Raw genomic sequence first — 24420 nt, 5'->3', positions numbered from 1 at the left:
TAAAGGGGAAGGGAAATTTCAAGACAAAATCCCCACACACTGTGGTGTGGAGTTCCCTAAAAAATATGAGCTACAAGATTATGCAATGAATTACGAGGAATTTCGAAACAAACTGCTTGAGAACAGTCATGGGTCTGTGCCTTGTACATGCCTCATTTTTCTTACGAATTGCAATCAGTGGGACGGAGGAGGAAAAACAAACTGATCACAGTGAAATTCCTAACAAATCTGAGAAATATAACAGAGATGGAGAAAGCTGTAGAGGAAAAAAATGCCTCCTCCTCTTTCCTTTTAATTTTCCACAGGGAGTTAGGGAGGTTATGGATTTTCCCACTATCTGAAACCTAAAATCACTTTCCATGCGGTGGCACAATCCCTCCTCCAAGAGCCAGAGCAGACAGCTTCAAAGAATAATTAGCAACTTTATTGACACTTCCTATGGGAGGTAAATGGAATTTTACAGGAGTATAAGGTGGGAGTGTCAGTGCTACTTACGCAAATGATTAAAACGTGGTGTTCTCCTTTTGAATTATCAGCATTATTAGCTTCCATTTTTACGTCTACTCCGCTGCTATAGAGGGAGTGTTTCTTGGAGAGTGTGATAGATGAGTGTGGTGCTATTCAGAAATTTTGATTCACCTTCACAAGTGCCTGCAATCACTGATAATGTCCTGAGCTCGGCACTGGCAAATGACTTCACTTGTTTTACGTGTCAGTGTTTGGTTGGTATGACAACAGCCATAGCACACTGTTGAGAGAGAGAGGATGTGTAAAAAGGAAATTAAGGTCAAAATCACAGGATTTACAGTAAACTGAAACTAACTGATTCGAGCAACATGTAGAGGATCTTCAGTGGGAGAGATTTCCTGAGTATTCCTGGAAAAAAGGAATACTCTACCAAAAAAAAAAAAAAAAAAGCTTGACACGACAATGATCTGTCATTTCCTCTTGGAGAAAGATAGATGTATCTCCACTGACCACACACTGCTGCTGGAAGTGACCTTCTGGAAAAAAATAGTGCCTTATCTTCATAGACAGGATGCACACACACGTAAGGCCAAGATATTATTTTTTTTAGCAAAATAAAACAATGTTGACTCACTGCTGCTCTGTAATGGAGTGTGACAGTGAACCCGGATCAGCAATACCAGGGTCCTGACACTGAAGCAGCTAAATGTAACGGATCCATCATTCATTTTATTATTTACATCTATAATTTTTCATTCATCAGCCATTTTGACCTTTCTTTTTTTTTTTTAACGAATTAAATAAAAAAAAAAGTTAATCTGCTTTAGAGGGTTGCTTGCAACATCAGTCACAGGCTGCACAGGCTTTGTTCAAGTACAAAGATGTTACTGTTTCATACTGAAAGAATTGAGAATCGGTCTTTAAATTCACAGCTCCTCCCACAAACCTGTCCACCAAATGTGCATTACACAATAATTGTTTGATATTCAATGAAAGCTACAAATTGAATGCAGATGCATGCCTATTAGCATCCGAGCAGAAACAACATAATTCCAAGTTCAGCCAAAGCAGCACTGGAGTTGTTGTCAGCTCTGTTCAGAACTGTCAACTGTGATTTTTTTTTTTATTGCTAAAGGGGGGTGGCTGTTCCTTGTAAATACAATGGCACCATTGACCTACTGACCACTCTCTCCCAGGAAGTGCACAACAACTCATGACAACAAAACCTTGCGGTCTGTCATGCAGGATATGCACAATGACAGCACCATGGAGTTTATGCTGGTCTTTTCATCTTCTGCTTCTCCTTCTAGCTCTGAAGATACACTCCGCTCATTCGGCTCCAGATTTCTCGCGTAAGTGCTTTGTTTATAACATCACTGCTTTTGTTAGAGAAAGTCAAAATGCTGACTTTTTACTTTTTAGCAGTGTAACTCTTTGCAAAGAAAGCTTCACAAAGACATTGAACATTCCCTAATTTCCTGCCTTCCAAACAGCTGGTGCAACTCATGAGGCGAGACCAGAATCAGTGTGAAGAGGCTGCTGAACAGGTCCTGAACTTGGATCTGCACAGAATAGGACTAGATACTCCCACAGCGATAAATAAACTACAGTTGAGTTGTGTTTATAGATTGAGCTGTTTTGTTGTTTGGACAGTATGACTGATAGCATTGTGGTAGCAATGATGTATTCAGACAAAACCAAAGGTAGCTGCTGCCTCAGACACTGCTCTTGTGAGCACTGCAGTGTATCTCTCTATGTGTTTTCCATTTTTGGCTCTGAGGGGCCTAATAATAGTTAATTGTGAGTGAGAGCCTGGTACTGTCTCGCATTTGCAGCCGGAAGCTTCAAACTGACGCAAACACAGAGACACAGAGACACACACACACACACACACAGACACACACACACACACACACACACACACACACACACACACACACACACACACAGGGCCAAGCACAAGAAGCACACATGGGAGGGGAGACTTTACTTCAATGACTCTGTTTCATTGTTGTGCATGTTTGTATATGTGGTCATAGTCCAAATAATGTCTTGGACAGCTACACCCAGAGACTGAGACACCACCCAGTCAACAACCAGGACTGAGCAGCAATGACTAAAAAAAGCAAGTCACACTACTGACTTGCTCATTGTGAACAATGAAGGACTTCTAAATTAATTATTATTTAGTAATAATAACTGAATTCAGCTGTCATTTCTATTTTACTAACATGTAAAATTTTACTAACTAAACAGGATATTTGTGAGTGACATATTAAACCTCTATGTTTGAGATTAGACATCAGCTTTTGTTTTAATTAGCAACATACTGTTCAGCAGACACACAAAGTGAAATTAGCATCACGTTATGTTCTCCTTTAGTATATCTTCACACCATTCTGAAGAACCATACTGCTCATGCGTGTGAAGGAAGCATGCTCATCATTGAGTGTCCCTCCAGGACGTCTGTGGCAGTCCTATCAGCTTTCTATGGACGGCGTGTTCCTAATCAGCATTTATGTCCCTCCACAAACACAAACACAACTGTGGAAGAGGACACAGAATGCTCTTCACCAATTGCTACTGAGGTATATAAAACTACAGTGAGAATATGAAGTCACTCTATGCTTGTCAACCACTCTGCCTTTGTAAAATGTGGGGTGACTCATGCTGCAACGTTTTCCTGCCTTTGCAGAAAGTGCTGTCAGAGTGTCAGGATCGGCGTTCCTGTCACATCCCTGTCTTCAGTCCAGTATTTGGGCAGGACCCCTGTCCACTCACCAGCAAATACCTCCTAGTCTTCTACAAGTGTAGACCAGGTAGGCCACTGAGCTCCGACATTAAATATGTGGACAGTAATATCACACAAACAGTGGTGATCAGGGCACCAACATTTCAATAAGATGATTTGGTTTTTGTTTTGTTTTGTTTTTTTATTTATGTTGCTTAATTGATAGAATTAAGCAAAAAAGTATGTTTTGCATGAATAAATCTGTTATTGCATGTCTGCATTTCCAGCGCTTGTTATGGAAAGGTCATCCTTGACCTTGGATATAGTTTGACATCTACTCAGAATCCCCTTAGACATGATACCCACTGTGCTGGAGGTCAGCAAATGGAAACCATGCTGCCTAGCAGGGATCACAGCAGTAAAACATGAAATTAGTAGCAAATTAATGAGCTAAAACATGTAAAGCTATATGAACAAAATGTTTCTGAAAGGTGCTTTACTACTGTAAATGCCTTTTTTGTGTCCTTTCTTGTAAATTCATGTCATGTGTTTTTCAGAACACCACCGCACAAGACTGGTGTGTGAAAATGAGCGTCTGCGGCTGATGTGTAAAAATGAGACTGTCCTCGCCATCTACTCGGCCACGTTTGGACACCTTCTGCACGGCAGTCCTCACTGTCCTCAAGAACCTGGATCACATACTGACATGGGTCTGAAACAGGGCTCTTGAGCACCGCCTAGTGGCCAAATAGTAGAACAAATTCAATTGTACAGATGTGGAGAATAAATGATTTCTGGGTCATATTAATCTATTAGTACACATTCATAAAATATTTTAAAATTATGTATTAATTATTAAATCCATGCTGACTATCTTCAGTAAAACTGTTTTTAGTTTCAGTCATAATGATGCTGATCAGAGCTTCAGTTTATGATCAGATCATAATTTTATAACATTACACTTGTGTCTAAATTCTAATTATTTATTCATTCATCGTAATTTATTACAGAGTGTTTGTCACCTTTGGCTCTGAGGAAGGTGTCACGCAGGTGTCATGGCAGAGCGAACTGTTCAGTCATGGCCGATACTCAAACCTTTGGGGACCCCTGTTTCCCCGGCACCAGGAAACACCTGCGGGTGTCCTTCACTTGTGGTAAGTGACAGAGAATGCTGCTGCTCATGGCTGAGGTGATATGGTTTGGTGCATTATGTAAAAATCTCTCATTTCCTCTTTAGTTCCCCGGTATCTTCTGGAAGATGTGGGTCGAGGATCAACAGATCCTTTCATGATTTCAGACTACACACATGGTGAGAGTAAGACTGACTATTCACAGGTTTTAAAGCATGAAGCAGAGTTTGACTGGTGTCTGAGCCCAGACCCCTCTCACCTGCAGGTGGATGGTACACTGGCCCCACCTACAGGCCTCAAAATGTGCTCTTAACCAACTTTCTGGAGATCATTGAAAAAATGTTGGGTATGTGCACTGATGTCTGTTGACCTCAGGCTACTGAATATACAGTTTTTATCATTATTGTAGATTTTAAAAGGCCCATACAGCACCAGGGTACGGTGAGCCTGCACTGAAATTAGTTGAACAATTTAAATGACGTTGACAGCTGAATAACTCTGCTTCAAGAAAATATAACCTATGCCACTGGATTCATTCGATGGATTGTACAATTTTTGTATAATATATGTTGAGATGAGTGTCAGTGTGGATTGCTGCTTCAGGAAGCTTTGGAAAGAGTTAGACAGCCTTGTTTAATATGGAGGACGAATAAAACATTGCAATTTAAGCTTAGTTTCCACCAAAACAGAACTTTAGAGTGAAACCTAAAAATTATGACAAAGAAAGATGGCAAATAATATGAAAATTGCAGGGGTACGCTGGTAGGTGGGCCTTTTACTTCCTCACTGTTTTTGTGTCCAGTGACACACTGTTTCATAATTTGTCCAAAGTTAATGTGTACTTTAGTAACGCTTGGCTTAAAATGTGACTGCTTGATGGCTGTAAAGTGTCCTACCAATCCACCACATGAACACACAGACCACAAAGACTTTTCAGTACAACCTATGTTTTCAGCTGCATTACAAGGTAATAATAATGTAAAACAATCATCAGTCCAAACACCTGTGACATACTCACTGCAGACTACATGTGATTGTTGGCTAACACACACAAAAACACCTGTATGGTCTTTCAGTGGAAAATTTGGTACAGAAAGTTGCGATAATAACACCTTTGCAGATCAGCTGTGTCTAATACAAACAGATTTTTAGACTAGTTTGACCCATGATCCTCTCTTGCCTCTGTTCCAGGTCTGCCAGAGAAAGTGGCTCTTTACTTTGTCTCTGGCATCTGTGCTGGTCTGGTTTTCCTGCTCTGCCTGTTTGGTCTACGCTCCACACTAGTGAGAGATGTTAAAGAGCTGGTTTCTGAGCTTAACGATGAGCTGAAAGCATCTCACAGACAGAGCAAAGAGCTCATGGAGGACCTCTACGATGAGGAGATCTCAGACACGTCGTCCTTCTGTCGACTCACACAATCCTATCGCACAGCGGACATCTTCAGTCCCTCCACGCTGACAGTAGAGATGGTTGATCGCGGGGGGGACCAGACGAGGGACCAACCCAACGGAGACATCTGGCCACACCGAGACTCCAGCCCTTACGCCATTCACAAGATTAAAACCTACAACAACTGACGGATGTCATGTACAAGTGAAGCTACTTTTACAGCATGCTTTGCTATAAAATTTAAGCTGTAGACTAACATAATACACAGATTTTTGTTTTACTTTTAAATGAACTTAACTGTGCCTCCTTATCTGTGTTCTTTCATTCATGAAATGTCATAAAAGATTATGAGTCAAACACATGAATTCCTAACATATTAGTTGGTTAATTATTATTAGGATTAATTTTAATTTTTGCCTCAACTTGGTTGTTGGATGTCATGTGAAAATCTTGAGACCAGTATAAACACTCAGTGTCCTGAGTGTGTATGTACTGTAGGTCTAAAAGAAAATGAAAAAATTAAGCCATTGGCAAAATATGCTCTGCAGAGAAAATGAACTGATTTAGACATGTGTAATTAAGTAGGGTGGCCCAAAGGCTGGAGAGGTGGATCTGTGAATGGGAGGTCCCCTTGGAGGTGGCCAAACCCTGGTTTGGTAATCGCTGGACTAAAGCTAAAACCAGCTCCACCTTGAGGTGGTACAACAGTAATTTTCTGCTTACTTGTGTACCTGAATCTTCTGTTCGTAACCAGGTTAAAAATACCACACGCTGAAATAAAAATGATTGAAATGAAATGAACGAAAAATTGTAATTTTACTGCTTTGTTCACGTCTAGACCACACTGGACTAGATGGTCTAGATCTGGACTGGACCTATCCCAGAGAAGCTAAAGACTTTTTAAAACCACAGTTTCAGATCTGTGAAACATTTATTCTATTTGCATGAAATAATCTTTAAAATGTAAGACTTTTGCTCATAATATAGTATTTCTACAGTGTATTTCTACTTTTATTCAAGTAAAAGTTTTCAATACTTTCCCCACTAAAAACTGGTGTCTTACATCAGGGCAGCACAGGTACAGGCGGCACGGTAATCCATGCCACTGAGTATAAATTTGAAATGAACGCTATCATGATTTTACCACATGATGTTCCAGATGTTCTTTGATGGTACTTCTGGACAGGACTGAGAAGCTGCAGCCAATCTGTGGTGCACACTCCAAGGCAGAAGGTGGCGTTATTTCTCCTGGTTCCACCTTTCCAAATGAAGGCGATGAAGCCGAACCAGGCGAACAGCCCTGCAGGACTGAAAAAGTGGGCAGTCCATTTAGCAAACCGTGCCTGCTCTTTACGGTGCAGAGTCCGCCGTGAAACTGCCAGCGATGTAGACCAGCCCGTTTCCTGACACCGAGTAAGAGCAGTCGGATATTTGAAGCTTTCTGACGGAATGGCGTACGCCAACCGAGATATTTCGACTTCTCGGCTCCGTTGAAGATTGTGACCCCATCCAGCGACAACATCAGCTGGCTAACAAGCTAACAGCTGTCACACCGGAAAGGCCGCCACCGCCGCCGCACCGGGTGGGGATTTAACTTTCTCTGCCCGTAACGTCTAGACTGGACCGACTGAAAGTCGCCATAGCCACTGATTAACTATTTATTATATATCGGTAAGAATGGATACATCTTTGGGAATATGCCAGGAGCAGTGTTTGGCAATATCCTTTTTGAATTAAGTTACAGCATTATTTAGAATGTGTTTTTTTCCCAGTTTGCTTTAGCTTGTTGGCTAACGCTAGCCGTCAGTGAACATTAGCAATTCGGCTAACTTGAACTTCTTTGACCACAAGATACGTTAACTTCATTTTAGTAGCTAACCCTGAAACTAGTATGAATTTAACAAGCCGGCTCCTTTGTAGGAGATCACTTCCACCCTCTGATTAAACTCACTACTAACCATGTCACTGTAATCAGTCTCATCAAATTAAACCAGTTTACAGAATAACGTTAGCCATGATTTAGTCTCACTTCAGACCAAATTGGCTGCCACTGTCACGTTTGTCATATTAATTTGCCTCCTAATTTTCAATTTGCATGGCTTCTTCTAACAGAGATCACCACTTCTGAGTATCTTCAATCTAACCGCACAGATACTAACTTCAAACTGAAAGTGAGGCGCTTATCTGCGGTTATAATAAGATAAACATCTCAGCGCTTGTGATGTGTCCGAGCGCCTTTCTCATTCTCAGTCATAATGATTCCTTGATTGTGCTGCTCACACTGTGAGAGGTCAGGAGCTGAGGTCTGGCCAGAGGGAGCCCAGGCTACTGTCACTAATTGAGCGCAGTGGAGAGTTTATGTAAGTATCAGAGAACCCGGTCACTGAAAATCTATGTATTTTTGTCAGGCGGTAGGTTGATCGAGTAAAATGTCGCAGATTGCTCTGAACACACTGAGATTTTAGATGTTTCCCTGTACCATCGGCTTCCTGTAGCTCCTGCTCTGTTCTGATGAACTGTTTTGAAGTTAGATGCTGAGCTGTGGTACTTCTGAAGTGTCAGGCCCACTCTCCCGGGCAGGTCTCTCTATCTGGTTTATAAAAAAAAAAAAAAAAGCACAGCACCTGCAGACCTAAAGCAATCATTGCATGTTATAGTCACAAAAGATTGCAGTGTCAGGTTGTTCAGTAGCCTAACTCAAAGAAATTTGTGGCTGCTGGTCTTAGTGACTCTTCGTTGACCACCTCTTCAGAGGTCAGAAGGTCGGCTACAGGACAGTGCTGACCATTGAGCTGAAGAGATTAGGTTCAGTGTTACATCACCAAGATTTTGACCCATGTCCTCCAGCTGATGGGAGGGGCTTTCTACACAAACATCACCCTGCTGCCCAATCAGATTTGCTCTGTTAGCATTTAGCCGGGCTTTATATTAGTCACATGCACAAACCTGATGTGGTTTTCTTTCCAGCTCTTAGATTTGTTTTCTTACTATGTGAAAGAGGATGTTGTGGGCAACAGCAGTGGGAGGCTTAAAATGATCAGTGTTGGTTGTGTTTGTAGCAGGTTGTGGTGCGCACTACAGTGAGGGAGAAAGCAATTAGCCCCACCACTAGCCAGCTCACTACCCATTCTTCAGAATTCCTCCACTGAGTCCTGGACTGTAATGAGACTCACATGGACGCACAAGCTTCGTGCTCAGCTAACTGTGTTAAAACCTCGCATACTAAACTCAGGAGAGGTCCTGACAAGGTCTGCACAATTCATACTTGTGCAGACTTTACTGTTATAATATAGGTGACATAAGGCAGCTTACAGAGGTTCAAAGATGACAGATAATAGAAGCTATAAACGATTGCCTCAAAAATAAACTTTAAATTGAAGTAACATGCCTGACAGTCTCAGTAAAACCTGGACATCATGTTTCCCGCATTGCATTTAATTCAGGGCTGCTGTACTTTAAGGCATTTCTATTATTTTGTTCGCCACCTATATGAGGGAATGTTTACAGTCGTTGGTTGTAGCTTACGACATCGTTTTTGGTGATTCTCAGGAACTGCAAGTCCCTCTGACACATTTAGTGCAGCGGGGCTGAATCATTTTCCTCTCAGCAGTAATCTGACATGCTGTGAAGTGAACGGGAAATGTGGGCAGTGCCCAGCGTGCTACTTTGACCCTGGCTGTCAGTCAGACATTGTTAGAGAGTGAAATATGACCCTGCCTACATTAACCCACATCACACATTTGAAGCAAGTTATATTGACTGTTTAATGACCCAGAGCTGAACTCCTCCTGGACTTTTGCTGACAAAACTAGACAGACACAGAATGCTTGTTAGTTCATTTTGTGCCATTGTTTGCTTATACAGCTAAAGAGGCTGAACTGCTAATTTGACTGAATGAGCCTTTTTGCATGTGTGCATGTGCAAGATTTTTAAATATTCACATTTTTACCATTTGATAATTACAGTCTAATCCCAAGAGTATATATACCCATATTGCATTTCAAATGTTTCATTATCCTATTTTCATACTAATGCTGTGCATGAAACACTATTTTAATTGCAAGAGAATGGCTTTAATGAGAAAAAAGAGAAATTGCTGCAACTTGTCTGTCTGTCTTTGTATTTTAGATGATTTTTTTTTCATAGTCTCAAATGATTTTAAAACATAACAGAGCTGATGTTAAGTGAAAGTCCATGCTGTTCTCATCCAGATTGGGTGTTTTGGCCACCCCCGAAGCTGTTGTGTCTCGTCCAGTTGCTCAGCTGTCTATACCCATCAATGGTAATTTTGAAATCGTACGCGGTACGTGACTTTTTTTTTATGTCCTTATTATCAAAATCAGTGTTAACTGTTTCAGTTATGCTCAGTATAATCAAATGTTCAAGATGTTAGAAGTTGTCAGCTGCTACAAACTATTCTTCATTTCTGTGTATTCTCCTGTAAGATGTTTGTGATTTTTGTCAAAAAGACGCAGCCTGAGGCATTGGACCGCACATTCTTTAACTCCTCTGCATAGTAGTGTTAGTGTTTACTCACGGTCATGTTGCAGTGGTGTAAAAGTCAAAGTCCTGGGAGCATTTCTGTTTCACTTTGGAGACAAAATTTAAAAAATCAATACATTTTTATTACCCCATTGTTTTACTACCACAACAGATCTTTTAACTACAATGGGCACTGTGTCAACCTTTGTTCTTTTTTCATTGCAGAGGCCGAAGAAGCTCTTCTTATTGACTTCTCAGTAGATTGTACGTACTTTTTACCTCTTTTCCTCTTTCATCTTTGGTTTCACACAGTATATACGTTGGTCCCTCAAGCAAGCTGGAATAAAAAGTGAACTGTATTGTGGCAGCAAGAGAAAGCAGAAACATGGCACTTGTTGCAACATAGCCCCTACCATCCATACCACATTTTTAGAGCATGCCTTCAGCTAAATGTCTTTATTTAGTAGCAGACATGGTTCCTGAGTTGCCAGGGCTCTCTAAAAGAATGCTGAATTGGTTCACTGTTAAATCACTTTGCTTTGTTTTCTAGACAGTCTGCATTTCTAATGTGTTTGCAAAGTTTGAAGGTGCCCAACGTGTGTGTGTGTGTGTATGTATGTGTCTGTGTGTTTTCTGTATCCCTCTCAAGCCTGTGTTAGGATAAGAATTAAAGGCGAAAAAGCCCCAGAGCTGCTTTTGGAACTACAGGATGATGATCGGACTCAGACTTTCTTCGCCCAGGTGAAGAGTGCACAGGAGCAAGGTAAGACTTCACTGTCTTTGTTGACCAAAGTAGTTGGATGATTAATTATTTAATCACTCATCTAACATTTATTTACAGAGGGTGGATTACATCGCTCGCTGATTTCCTGTGTATTCCTGCCACACTGGTGGAAAGACGTTTTGTTGCCATTTTTGAAATCAGATCCACCTTTGAACATGAATTAGTTGATGAATCGAAATAAGATTTACTGGGCAGGGGTGGTGCTTTTTTTTTAATGTGCCACCTATTCTTTATTTACGCATATATTATGATCTATTTATGTATTCAGCTTAAAAGTGATTACATAGGAAAATTTTCTTCTGTGGCAGGCTGGAATAAATAACGATTCGTTAGGTAGTATTCAAAGACATATGTTTGAAAAATGAAAAATCTTGTGACAAAGCTTGCTGCATACATTTGCGTAGTAATGAGGTAAAACTGATTTTTGAAAACATTGTTTTAGCATTCTTGATAACCAGCTAGTAGTACTGTGAGCATATGTATTCTTTTGTCATGGAGATCATATACTGGGACATAAGGAAATCCAAGTCCCTCTTGTTTATGTGTATGTAATCTGTGGCTACTAATGCATGGGGAAATAACACGTTTTGAGTCATAGTGGTACACTGAATTGTAGTTGTTTCGACACAGAGTACTTGTTCTCACTCTTCTCATTTTCAGTTTCATTCTCTGTTTAATAATAGTAACACCTTGTAGTAGTCAGTCATGCTACAGTGGAACTGTTACCAGCAGACCACTTGTTAACTGGTATCCTCTACTTCCTGTAATGACAACATAGCTCTTTTGGGTGTTGGCTTAGTTTTTAATCTGAGTTTGCATTTACATTGAGAGAGGTCAACTGAAACAGGATGTCACTTTACCTAAGTCCAAAGTTTCTTTATTGATATTAGCTTCATGATAGTTTTGTTTGTTTTTCTTGAGCAAGTTGTAGAACCTTTTTTGTTTATTTTTTACACAGCTTAAGATAATCCCTGGGAAGATTTTCCAACCACTTGAGGAAGGTTGGTTTGAGTCTGGGTCATTGTGCGCTTCTTTCTGATTATGCTGTTTCATCCTCTCAGTTGAATCCAAAGCCAGAAAACCCAAAGCGATGGAACCCCTTGCCCCATCATCCCCAAGAGGTCCAGTCCCCATCCCACCGCAAAGAGCAAGCAAGATTGCTAACTCTGTGGGCTCTGGAGTTAACCCATCCAAATCTGCCAGTGCACTGCCCCCCAACCTGAACAACATGACTTCAACAAATCAGACTGACAAAGGTAATATACAGATACACAGTTTTTACATTCAGAAAAATCCAACAGTTAAGTGAAAAGATGCATAATATACATGATAGCTGGTGTGAAAACAGAGCCCTAAACATTTCAGTTCAGATTTTTTCTTAATTAGTTTCTGTTGCTGCTTGATTGAATCTTCTATTTTTGAACTTACTGTTGCTTGAAGATCCAGTTCAGTCGCTTGCCTCTGACTTTGGCTTTGAAGACACCTTCAACCACGCTCTCAAAGTGGAGGAAAAGAAGAACCATCAGAATCGCATAGTTGCCTCCAGAGAGCCTCCTCCTGTTCCCCCTCTACCTCCTCGCAAAGCCTCCTACACTCCATCCAATCCTCTGCCCCCTGCACCAGTCCCTAAAGAGAGAGCTGTGCCTGTACAGGCTAAAGACAATTCCTTCATCAGCAACACCAAACCAGAGTAAGTTAACTAGTTTGTATCGCTTAAAATAATTTAGATTTCATACATGAGGGCGGTCCAGGAGGCTCTGTGTCCCAAAGTGGAATCTCTCTGAATTATTGCTGTTGTTAAGTAATACCTACTTTTTCCATTCTAGTAGTTTTAGGTCAGGGTTTGACCGTGTGGACAGGCCACCATCTTGGTGTGAGAGCCCTACCACTAACAGCATGAGACAAGCCATGTTCTCCAGCCAGGCAGGACAAAGGGAATACCTCATCAAACACCGCCTGGGGAAGAAGGAGAACGAGTATGTGGACATTCAAAACTTTAGGTAAGAGGCATGTTTTTTTTTCTGTGTATTTTCGATTTTGTATTTAAATTTTTGTAATTCAAAAATGGTGGAGTTTGCTGCTTTTGTCATCACCAACCCTTCACTGTGTGTCTTTTCTTTAGGTTTTTCACAGGTACGTGGAATGTGAACGGCCAGTCCCCGGACAGCAGCCTTGAGCCGTGGCTCTGCTGTGACCCGGAACCTCCTGATATTTATGCTCTGGGGTGAGTAGGAATTAATGACACAGCACTTTTTGACCATGAAGTTGTACAATGTTGTTCTCTTTTCTTACTTCAATAACAACCAATATGGTGACTTTGTTTCTGACTTAAGTTTCCAAGAATTGGATCTGAGCACTGAAGCTTTCTTCTACATGGACTCGTCCAAGGAGCAGCTGTGGGTGGAAGCTGTGGAGAGAAGTTTGCACCCAAAGGCCAAGTACAAGAGGGTGGGTCGGAGTAATATCTCCTTAGAGATATATAAGTACTTTCAGAGACTATTGTGTCTTGTTGTGTTGATGAAAGCATGGTTTGCATGTTAGCAGGACAAAACACACGTAGTTTACTTTTTTTTTTAATGTCTACAGGTTCGGATCATACGGCTAGTTGGGATGATGCTTGTGGTCTTTGTCAAAAAGAATCTCAAGAGTCACATCAAAGAAGTGGCTGCAGAGCATGTGGGCACGGGAATCATGGGAAAAATGGTTTGTTCACACAAAATTTAAACCAACTACTTAAAATACAAAGAATAATAGAAAACCATGAGATAAAAGTGCCATGTTTTTTTTTATATTTGACAGCCGTGGCTGATGAAAAACTATTAAATGTTAAAAAAATGTGTTAAAAATACTTTAAAAATGACAGGATCTACAGCTGCATCTCAGTATTTACAGTACACTGTACTGCGCTGCACTACACAAACATGTTACATAGACTTTATTCTTATTTTTATTTTTTTGCAGGGGAACAAAGGAGGCGTGGCGGTGAGGTTTGTTTTCCACAACACTAGTTTCTGCATCGTAAACTCACATCTAGCAGCACACGTGGAAGACTTTGAGCGACGCAACCAGGACTATAAAGACATATGTGCCCGCATGACCTTCCACTTACTGGAACACCCTCCTCTCAATATCGTCAAGCATGAGTGAGTTCCTCTGTCATTGTCTGGAGTGAGGACATGGCTCTGGATTAATGTGCAAAGCCTGATTTTTTGCACTCATTGGTTATGTTTGTGTCATAAGTTTTAGGTTTTGTTCATCACTGCCTGTAACTGAATTCTCGTGTTTTATTCTGTTTTGTTGATTTTACATACCAAGATTTTATTTTTTTTTTCCAGCATTTTGCTTTATCACTAAATTAGTTCTGTTATTATTACTTAAAAACTCTAACTTAATCAGTGTTCATCTTCAGTAACATTACAAACATGAGCTGTAGCTGACCATTTTCTTTGACAGGACTTTCCTTTTCAGCCATCCCTGTCTCCTGTTTGTGTTTCAGCGTAGTAATCTGGCTTGGGGATTTAAACTATCGTCTGTTCATGTACGATGCTGGTGAGGTCAAACAGCTCATTGCTCAGCAGGAGCTAAAGAAGCTTCAGGAAGTTGATCAGGTGAGTCTGTTATGCAGCTCAGTGTGTTTTCTCTTTGTTTATTTGTTATAAGCAACAGCTGAAAGAAAACTTAACCTCCAGAATTAGGCAAACTTAAATTTTAAATGCACTTTTAACTTCGAGCAAGTATTAGTTTTAGAAGTAAGGAATTTTGTGCGATTTTTGTGTGTCTATAATTATCTACAGTTTGTCCTTTTAGCAGTTTTAATAGTATAACTTGAATTTGCTATATATTGAGTCAGTTTGACATAAATTAAGAGAATTTTGCACTAATGTGAGGCTCTAACTCTAGTGTAGCTGCACAGTAGCTATAGTAAAATCTGCTTGTTTTTATAAGTTGTGCTTGAGTTTGGAATTCTCTGACAAAAGCTTGAGTGAATGTGTGTATCTAGCTAATACAGAAGGGTAGATGTTTTGCAAACATCATTGTTACACAATGTGAGGATTACTATGCTTGTAGCAGTTCTTGTGTGTTTGTAATGTGTTATGATTTCCTCATTAACTTTATTGTGACAGTGATTAAGGGTTTTGTTTTGACTCCTTCAGGAACTAATACTTGACATTGTTGCTGTTTTTTATGTGTAGCTGAACATTCAGAGGCAGACAAAGAGAGCCTTCACAGACTTCATGGAAGGAGAGATTAACTTCATTCCTACGTACAAGTATGACCCCAAGACAGATCGATGGGACTCGAGGTAAAAACACATCCCTGCATTGTATGAATGTTTTTTTTTAATGATTGAATACACAAATCACTCTGGGATTTGTATGGTCTTTGCCAGCTTGTCCTCAACTTCACTTTTTTTCTTTTGAAACCTGATTAAATTTTGCGAGTCTGGAGGCCTTATCATTACGCTAACATAGAGTAGTGCCACGTGCGTGTTTAATGTCTGACCACTCACTTTTCCACTGCAATTGCAACTTTTGTTTCCTGTAGTGGGAAGTGCCGTGTCCCAGCTTGGTGTGACAGAATCCTTTGGAGGGGCGACAATGTCAAGCAGCTCAAATACCGAAGTCACATGGAGTTGCAAACAAGTGACCACAAGCCTGTCAGCTCCCTCTTCAGTATAGGGGTCAGAAGCTATGTTGTCAAATGATAACTTAAACTGAAACTTTAGCTAAAACATACATGGTTCTTCTATTAATTTTGACTGTATGTAAGATTTGATATGGTAAATACAAAGTAAATGAATAAATGGGACCTCTGTGTTTGTGAAACAGGTTAAGGTGGTAAACGAGCTGCGACACAAAAAGGTATTTGAGGAGATTGTTCGAGCGATGGACAGAATGGAGAATGACTTCCTTCCATCTGTATCGCTGAGCAGGAGAGAGGTAAGAATCAATACATGTGTACTCATCATTCTGTCCTATGTTTCTTCCTCAGTGATATAAAATCAGGTACAAATAACCTTTAAAACCTTAATTAAAAAGATAGTAGCTTGTGGTGGTTTCTCCTAAAATTTGTAGGATGAGGCTACTGGGAGTTTGCTGTTAATGTTTCTTCTTTTTCCTTGTCCCTCAGTTTACATTTGAGAATGTCAAATTCCGGCAGCTTCAGAAGGAGCGCTTCCTCATAAAAAATGACGGGCAGGTCCCCTGTCACTTTGCCTTCATCCCCAAACTGAATGACATGCAGTATTGCAAGCCTTGGCTGCGTGCCGAGCCAAGCGATGGATTCTTAGAGCCCAGTAAGTCCTTTTATCTCAATACCTTTTTGTGATTGATCTTTTTTTTATTTCTTTGATGTCTTTTTTGATTGTTCTTACCTGAAATTTCAGATACAAGATTATGTAATCTTTGTTATTGGTTATGGTAATGGTAAAGAGAGAGGGAGATCATAAATTTATGTCACAAGTTTGAAATACAATTTGAAATTTACAGAGCTGTCTGACCCTATGTGCTTTCATGTGTGTAAAATAAGTGTTCCAAACAGTAACAGATAAATAAGGCACAGTTCAAAATATGTATGTTTCCTGGCAAGATAATGTTCCTTTAGTTTGCAATAAATCAGCAATGCAGGGGCAGCTCCTCTGACAATGTTCTCCTTATGTTCCTCAGAAAGTTTCTCTGTGAACCTCTGACTTATCTTTCTGAACAGATGAGACCCTGGAGATCTATCTGGAGGTGTACGTCAGTAAAGACTCTGTCACACTGCTGAACTCTGGAGAGGACTCCATAGAGGACATTCTGGTGCTCCATCTGGACCGTGGCAAGGACTACTTCATTACCATCTCTGGCAACTACCTGCCCAGCTGCTTTGGCACCTCACTGGACACTCTGTGCCGCATGAAGAAGCCCATCAGAGAGATCCCCATCACCAAACTCATTGACCTGGTAAGGAAAAGTTAATCCAGCGGCAATGAAAATGGAAATACAATCATACTAATTTGAAGTGATAGGATTAGTGAACAAAGACATATTTTCTTATTAGTTGAAACCCTGATTTTGAAACTTGAACCTTTCTATGCACTGAGTTAAAATCAGATTATAATCTGATGGCTGTTCCTCACTCTGTAGCTAATCACTACCTGAAACCTGAGCGGGGACATGTGAGGACTTGTTCACTCCCTCAGGGTAAAGTCAGTCACAGAGAGAGCCTATATTTGGAGAGCATAAAATGTCTCAGCTTGTATATTTCTGGCCATGAGGGGCCAAAGGAACGAGGAAGTGGCAGAAAACATAGGAAGGCAGCTCCTAAAGAACAGGGAAAACTGACTCAGGTTAGACCCACTTTAGTCTGTTTCATATTAATAGACTTCTCTCGTCTTAACATGATCACTTCTGTCTGCTTCTGTAATGCTGTTTTTGGCTTAATCTGATTTGGCTTTGGAATATAGTGTTACTATATTCAGTACTCCTTTATTTCAACTAAGCTGTTCCATTTTCCTACTGGCCTGGTTTATTTGATCAAATGATTTATACAAGAACAATCCATAATCTCTTTAGATTTTTCTGATTCTTGTGTTTATACATAGCACTTCTGTCTACTTTGTTCTTTCTTTTGTTTCCGTTCATCGCTTCTCCTTGCCTTGATCATTCCTTTCCAACTCTTCACTGTGGTTGTGGGCTGACTTCTTGCTCAGGGAGAGGACAGCTACATGGATAAGGTAAAATATTAACACTGATACTGATCAACTATCAGTCAAAACGGGTTCAGTCACTGTTGTTCCAAGACTTCTGTGGTCAGATATCTGCTTTATGACACTTCATTGACCTCCTTCAGTTGTTCATGTCAGAAAAAGAATCTGGTTCAGGTATTGTTAGAATCCATCCTGTCAGGATAGAGTATCAGCAGAACCCCAGTGTAGGCTGTGTCCTGTTAATGTGTAACTTGAACCTTTAAAATAAAATTCCCGTACCTCAATAGAAATATTCATTAAATATTGGGGCCACTAATTTTAAAATTGTTATTCTGTTGTCCAACAAGCAGAAATTAAGAGTAGTTTCACACGTTGGAAAATATCTTTATTTGCTTTCTTAGAGTCAGATGAGAAGTTTGATGCAGATTTCATGTCTGTATGTTCAGTATGAAGCAAAAGCTGTGAGGCAATTAGGCTAATTTGGCATAAAGACGTGGTGGTGTTCAGCTGCTCTGTGGTGTTCTTTCTTTCAGCAAAGAAATACCCTGTGGTAAAACAATGAAGGGGACTACTTTGCTTGAGGCACCATTGAGACAAGAAATCTGATCCAGGAAGTCCAGTTTGAGTAACAGATCCATGACTTTTAAGGCTTATCAGACGCCAATACACTGTGTAGAGGTTTATGGTACTCTGATGCACGGTTTTTATGACTCTGGAAAGTTGTCCCAGCGGCAGTTATTTTATCTTTTTCGTCATGACCATTGTGATGTAAGTAGTAGAGCACAGTGTTCACATTACAAAATAATCTGAATATTTGATTGCCTACCACAGCGCCTTACTGAATGGTGTCATAAAGCGGTACATCTAAAGCTGCTGTTTACAGATCGCTAAAATGTAGTTGTACAAGCTAATCTGGAAACCGAAACAGTGCATACTCATGCTACATTTCAGAAAGCTGACAAAGGCAGTAATAGTTAACCCACAGGCAATCACAGACTAGACCATGCCAGCTTAGTTATAATCTGTCTGTGTGACCATTAAATCTCCCCCCCTGCCCGTTTAGGACGGGGCGCACCAGTTCAATGAAAGTTACACACACACACACACACTCTCACACTAAATCTCATTTCACAGCAGGTCACCCTCATTGCACAACTCCTTAGTACAAATGATTGAAGCTAATGAGAAGAAGTATTACAGTCTGTTCAGCTAAGCTCAGACACTCATATGAAACCTAACGACAAGTCTCCTCTTCCATTTCATAACTTGTTACTGAAACTAACTAAGTAGCTGAATGAGTAAACACGGAGCCGTTTAGAATATAAATTTGTTACCAGTGTGGCAGTTTACATTACAGTTTTCTTGGATTTGAATCCCCTCTGGAAGATTCACCACACTGTGCATATCCTTAAGAATCACAGGAAAAGCTTTAGGTGTTAAAAACGTTTGAAAGACTATCACATTCGTTCTGCATGTGAGCATCATCCCCCATTAAAGGCCTTCCGCTGCCTTTGTGTGCAGCCTCACTAGCTGTGGTTATTTTTGGATGTCTCTCATGAGTCTCTGGGATCCATTTGCAGAGACAAAAAGAATGTGATATCCAGCTCTAAGTAAAATGGCTCTCCTTCAAGTCTCCAGACCCCAGAGATAATCTTGACCTCACTGCTGCTCCTACTCCATCACTAATTGATCAGATGTGTCATGTGCAGTCATTCTAGTAGTGTCTGTTACACTTGAACCAAACAGTATTAATCACATAGTATGGGAATAAAGTCATGAATTCAGATCACTTTTCCTGAATAAATGGGGAAACACTGGTATATTATTCCAGGAAATACTCTGTAATGTCTCTGTGACAGTTTGTCAGAGTAAAACATAGTGTCTTTTCTCCTCTCAGGAAAAGTCAAAGGTGAGCTTCCTGATGGTGGATGGTGCAAGTACTGAGGACAAACCTCTAAAGATTCCCAAAGAGGTGTGGATTCTGGTCAACCACCTCTTCACCAAGTCCTGTGATCAGGTGAGAAGCTGCCAAATAATAACACAATTATATGAATAATTGAGAAGTGATAACACAGCTGAGCTGTGAAGGCGAAGGTTGTAGTTTTTATTATGTTACTTTAACTTTTGTGGGGAAATGGGGAAATTACATCCGTTACAGCAACAAAGAGGAAGATACAGTAAGATACACCCAGAATATACAAAAGATCAAAAATATAATGACCCCAGATTTACCTTTGGAAAAATAGATACATATAATAGATAGATATAAACAAAATGACCATGTACACAGTGTGAGCAGTAAAGGAAAAAAATGCTGTACATATTGCACCTAAGATTAAGTCCAGCAGTGTGTGTGTGTGTGTACATGTGGTTTGCTCAGCACAGCCGGTTGTACAGTCTAACGGCAGCAGGAAGGAAGGACGTGCGTTAACGCTCCTTCGCTGTCTTGGGTTGAAGCAGCCTCTCACTGAAGGAGCTGCTCAGTGCTGTCAGTGTCAGTGTTCATGGTCTACTAACCGCTCTTATGTTGTAACACTTAAAGTGTGTTCAGACACAAACATGATGATGAGCTTACTTTACGTTGTGTCTGAACACATATCACATAGGCACTTGTAAGAACTGTGTTAAATGTCCCATGTTTTGTCTTTGTATGTCTCTCAGGAGGACCTGTTCCAGACACCAGGCCTACAAGAAGAGCTGCAGAGCATCATCGACTGTCTGGACACCAGCATCCCAGAAACCATCCGTATCCTCATTTATAAAGCCAGTCACTCTGCCCCAGATTTCACCAAGACCCAGTTTTGCCATCACTGAAATGCTGAACAGCAAATAAACCTACGCTGTAAAAAAACGCACCCTGTTGACTCTAAGTCAGTAGGATTAGTCAGTAGTCAGCGTGATCGCAGCGATAGTAACAGTAATAATGGTAATCATGTGAACTTTTCATGTCCAGTTTAGATGAAAAAGGTTATTTTAGATTGTTTCTTAATATTTCATTCTCACTAAGTGTTAAAAGCTAAATGATAGGATAAGACAAACGCAGAAACTCATTTGAAGATTAGCAGGTGGAAAATTGGTAGTTTGTTTTGCTTGTTCTTCCTTAACTCGTCACGTAGCTGGTTGTAACCACTCTATGGCTGAAGCTCTGTTGATCTTCTTGGAGGCCTTGCCGGAGCCAGTAGTGTGTTACGAGCTCTACCAACGGTGCCTAGAGTGTTCTCACGACAGTCGCCTCTGCAAACAGGTGCAGTGATGCTTTGTGATGCTGTGTGTAGAGCAATTTAGGCACTGTTTTCTAATAAGTCCTTTGAATTGTGTTGCATGTGACTGTACAGGCAAAAGTTTAGTATTGCAATTTTCTTTTCTCTGTGACTAACCTCTCTCCACTTTGATGAATGACAGTTGATCTCCCAGTTGCCCCGGGCTCACCGCAACGTGTTTCGCTACTTAATGGCCTTTCTGAAGGAACTTCTTAAGCACTCACTCAACAACAACCTAACAGCTAGCCTCATAGGTATGACACAGGCATACTGCCATGCTTATTAAACTTGTTATCAGATATATGTAATATTTAATACATGTATGATATAAAACAGCTACAGCCCGATTCATACCAGATTTTTTTAGGCTAATTCCAACATTGTTGCTGTGATGTTTAAGAAAAGTCCAGTAATGGTAAATCTGATTTACAAATATATATATATATATATATATATATATATATATATATATATATATATATATATATATATATATATATATATATATATGGATTGCTTTTTTAGAGATGTGTGACAGGATATTTACTGAGCAGGGCTTTACAGTTAAAAAAAATCACTCAGTAATGAAGACACTGTTTCTAAATGACCTCAAACATATAATACATTTTTATTTGTGATGCGTACCTTTTGGTGACACTATTGAACTCAAAAGTTCTGAAATGGTACCCAGCCCTGACTGTCCTTTTCACCTTAAACTCATAGGCAAAAAGATAATGGTATTTCATTAATCTGCCTTAAATGGTGACCACTAAGTAGCAGTATCATTGTGGAAGATACAGTAGTATTTTAAGAGGGTAGGAGCATTACTTACTCTTATGTTCTTATTTTCAGCTAGTGGGCCATTTTACCCATCTTTGTGGTAGCCAGCCAACTAAATATCCTCACGAGTCCCAAATGTTTGGTTGTGACATGAATGTTTGCTGAATACTGAACGGCCTAAATGATGTTGACACTACAGATTACAGAGGGCATGTGACAATAAAAGCTAAGAAGCTAAGTTAAGAAGCTCCTCTTTATATGTAGTTGCTGATTTTTCTTCTTTTTTTGTCTTGCCCTCCTCTTGTATTTTAGCTACCCTCTTTGCCAGCCTCCTTATCCGACCACCTCCCAACCTGGTGGGCAGGCAGACACCACACGAGCGGCAGAAAGCCATCGACTTTGTCCTGGGTTTCCTCATGGCGGGAGACGAGGAGTAAACGAGGTCAAGGGTCCCTCACAACATCAGTCGGGTTTGGACTTGATTCCCAACCTAGACCTGTAGGACACTGTGTAACATGATCCACTTGGTATTTTGCGATCTTTTGGGAGTCCAATGCAGGTGTTCTGCACCCTGCTTTTCACAAACTCTCATATTAGAGGTACCCCAGACTTCCATTAGAAATGTGATGATTTTACCGAGTGTCATATCTTTGTTCACAATATGACTGCTCACTGGATTTGGGAGAACTTGGCAGAGGTTTGGACTGATGCCTAAGCACTTTCTGATGACCTAAAGGACCTGTGCCTCCAGACTGGAGTTGTCCTCGTCCTCAGCTCACCTTTCTTATTGTAGGTGCTCATGCCAAAATAACCCCTGAATAGTGACTGGTATGAATGTGAAAACACTATGTATCCATAGATGCTAAGAAAAAGACTCCATTACACTAAAGAAAAGGAAATTCCTGAAGTCGACTGAATACAAATGTAGTGTTCAAAGTGTTGAATAGTTTGAAATGGAATAATTGTGGAAATCTGTCACTAAGAATGTTTAAAAGCTTAAGATGAATCATGACAATCATTCATTTTGCAACATTTGAGTTGAGGGGACAACATTAAGATATCTTAGAGTTATTTGTTATCCTGTCCATTTAATTTTTAACTGTTATTTATATATTTTTTCTTCCACATTTGCACCATCTGAACAGGTTTTGGTTCCTACTACGGTTTATTTTCAGCTCTGCATTGTTTTAAAACTGCTTCATTGGAAATATTCATCTATTGCTTTTATCATCCTGTTATAGAAAACTCTGTCATGAGTGTGTGCTGTGTTTTTCTTTTTTTTTTTGTGTAACTTCAGCCGTGAGCCTTACATCTTGTTTTGCCAGTTCCTCTTGAGTTACAAAACAAGTCTGTTAAGACACTAACTTCCTGGTCTACCGGAATCAAGCGAGGAGTCACCCTCTGTAGTTCTTGATGTCTTAAATGGTGTAAATACTGCAGTGATCATTTCATGGGTAATTGGTTGTTGGTATAGTGGTGCAAATCAGTAATGGTGTCTACGGTCTATCATGTTTGTCATGAAGGTGATACTGTTAATGTCTGTGTTTGTTTACATGTCCTTTTCCTCACTTCTGCCTCATCTGAAAGCTCATTATTCATCGTTTTACGCCTGTGTGATGCCAAGACACAGCCGTTGTGTTCCTCATGGTAAATCCAGCTGAGTAATACTTGTTTTAAATGATGCAGCATTTTCTGGGTGCAAGATTTAATGGCTCATTACTCTGCAGGATACAGCCTGTCTTTGTGCACCTTTCTCATTTGTGCCACAGAGGATTTTTCTTCTGCAATCACTGTTGCAAAACTTGTAATGGTTATTGAAATAAGGAACTTCTGTGCTTTGTATAATGAACGGTATTTCCTCTTTAACAGTTTTTCCTTGGAGATGTCAACATCAGCTTTCTCAGTTTACAAAAATATTCACATCTGTGACATTAGTTTTAATATGCTCAGTATCTCCTTCAGTGTAGTGATGCCAGAAAAAACCTAGAAGTTTTATTCTCAGATTCTTCAGGAACTTTGCTTCAAGATATTTTCTCTTTATAGACAGTGTGAGCACATGACGTAATGTGACAACGCTGACAATCATGGCACTTAAAAGGAAAAGCCTATTAGGCAAAAGTTGCTGTACTCTTGCGTAGTTTCTTCTGCCTTATTGCCATCAGAACACTAGATTCTTCTGTTGGCCTTAACTGAAATGAGCATTGCCAAAGGGTGGCTTGGGCCTGAAGGAAAAGTCCCAGGACATTCAGATTTGGGAGGACCATTATACATTAGCCATTTAGTTATTCACTTTGTGTTTAGAAGTACTACCCTCATTATGTCAAACAGAAAAATCAGTATAATCAATAGCCTCTGATTTTAAATGTTGTCTTATGCCACTGTACCAACTGATGTATTTTGTGTGGATTCATTGTGCTTTTTGTCTTCAGTTTGTGTTCAGAAGAATTAAGGTACATTTAAAGGTACGCAAGGAAACACTCGCACCTGTTTTCAACTTTTCAGATTTTTTGGTACTTTTAATTTATTTAACAGAAATAAAACTAGGTATAAAGCTGCTTTGTGTTCCTGATCAGCATAAATTTGTGGGAAACCTGTTGACCATTCAACTTTAAGAAAAACAATAACTGCACATTGGATTTTAGGGCTCACTCCTCAGGTACATGTGAAATCGTTACTCGCTGATGTTCAAGCTATAGTTTCTCCTCAGC

At 40.1% G+C, this 24420-nt stretch overlaps 2 protein-coding genes across 7 annotated transcripts; both read left to right on the top strand.

Annotated features, from left to right (window-relative positions):
• Nucleotides 1-920: 920 nt before the first annotated feature.
• Nucleotides 921-6482, top strand: si:ch73-335m24.2 (protein eva-1 homolog C). 3 transcript variants are annotated; one of them, XM_041048298.1, is made up of 9 exons: nt 966-1051; nt 1779-1820; nt 1962-2077; nt 2851-3056; nt 3164-3287; nt 3757-3909; nt 4210-4353; nt 4437-4508; nt 5521-6482. In XM_041048298.1, exons 4-9 carry the CDS (start codon nt 2904-2906, stop codon nt 5904-5906), a joined length of 1032 nt encoding a protein of 343 aa, XP_040904232.1. In that variant the 5' UTR covers nt 966-1051; nt 1779-1820; nt 1962-2077; nt 2851-2903; the 3' UTR covers nt 5907-6482. The 3 variants fall into 3 exon arrangements, with proteins under 3 accessions (XP_040904229.1, XP_040904232.1, XP_040904230.1); XM_041048295.1 differs by lacking the exon at nt 1962-2077 and having other exon boundaries at nt 921-1051; XM_041048296.1 differs by lacking the exon at nt 966-1051 and having other exon boundaries at nt 1679-1820.
• Nucleotides 6483-7036: 554 nt separating this feature from the next.
• Nucleotides 7037-24267, top strand: ocrl (OCRL inositol polyphosphate-5-phosphatase). 4 transcript variants are annotated; one of them, XM_041048036.1, is made up of 24 exons: nt 7038-7437; nt 7999-8078; nt 9930-10021; nt 10426-10464; nt 10850-10963; nt 12046-12240; nt 12425-12674; nt 12814-12984; nt 13107-13208; nt 13318-13432; nt 13571-13687; nt 13946-14127; nt 14481-14592; nt 15178-15287; nt 15530-15665; nt 15814-15924; nt 16115-16280; nt 16691-16926; nt 17676-17699; nt 19570-19689; nt 20334-20418; nt 20789-20916; nt 21075-21186; nt 22025-24267. In XM_041048036.1, the coding sequence occupies exons 1-24, from the start codon at nt 7396-7398 to the stop codon at nt 22147-22149; spliced, it is 2964 nt and encodes a 987-aa protein (XP_040903970.1). In that variant the 5' UTR covers nt 7038-7395; the 3' UTR covers nt 22150-24267. The 4 variants fall into 4 exon arrangements, with proteins under 4 accessions (XP_040903972.1, XP_040903970.1, XP_040903969.1 ...); XM_041048035.1 differs by having other exon boundaries at nt 12811-12984; XM_041048037.1 differs by lacking the exon at nt 17676-17699 and having other exon boundaries at nt 7039-7437; nt 12811-12984.
• The last annotated feature ends 153 nt before the right edge of the window (nt 24268-24420 follow it).

The sequence above is a fragment of the Toxotes jaculatrix genome, chromosome 10 (assembly GCF_017976425.1).
Source record: "Toxotes jaculatrix isolate fToxJac2 chromosome 10, fToxJac2.pri, whole genome shotgun sequence".
In the NCBI taxonomy this organism is placed as follows: Eukaryota; Metazoa; Chordata; class Actinopteri; family Toxotidae; genus Toxotes; species Toxotes jaculatrix.
This window is presented reverse-complemented; position numbering and strand designations above follow the sequence as displayed.

Excerpts from the sequence above, each read along its gene's own strand:
- si:ch73-335m24.2 (XM_041048295.1), top strand. The coding sequence starts at position 931 with ATGATCTGTCATTTCCTCTTGGAGAAAGATAGATGTATCTCCACTGAC. Across the intron at positions 1,821-2,850 it reads TTCGGCTCCAGATTTCTCGC|TATATCTTCACACCATTCTG; the intron begins GTAAGTGCTTTG and ends GTTCTCCTTTAG. Across the intron at positions 3,288-3,756 it reads CTTCTACAAGTGTAGACCAG|AACACCACCGCACAAGACTG; the intron begins GTAGGCCACTGA and ends TGTGTTTTTCAG.
- ocrl (XM_041048035.1), top strand. The coding sequence starts at position 7,396 with ATGGATACATCTTTGGGAATATGCCAGGAGCAGTGTTTGGCA. Across the intron at positions 12,985-13,106 it reads GTGGACATTCAAAACTTTAG|GTTTTTCACAGGTACGTGGA; the intron begins GTAAGAGGCATG and ends TCTTTTCTTTAG. Across the intron at positions 13,688-13,945 it reads CGGGAATCATGGGAAAAATG|GGGAACAAAGGAGGCGTGGC; the intron begins GTTTGTTCACAC and ends ATTTTTTTGCAG.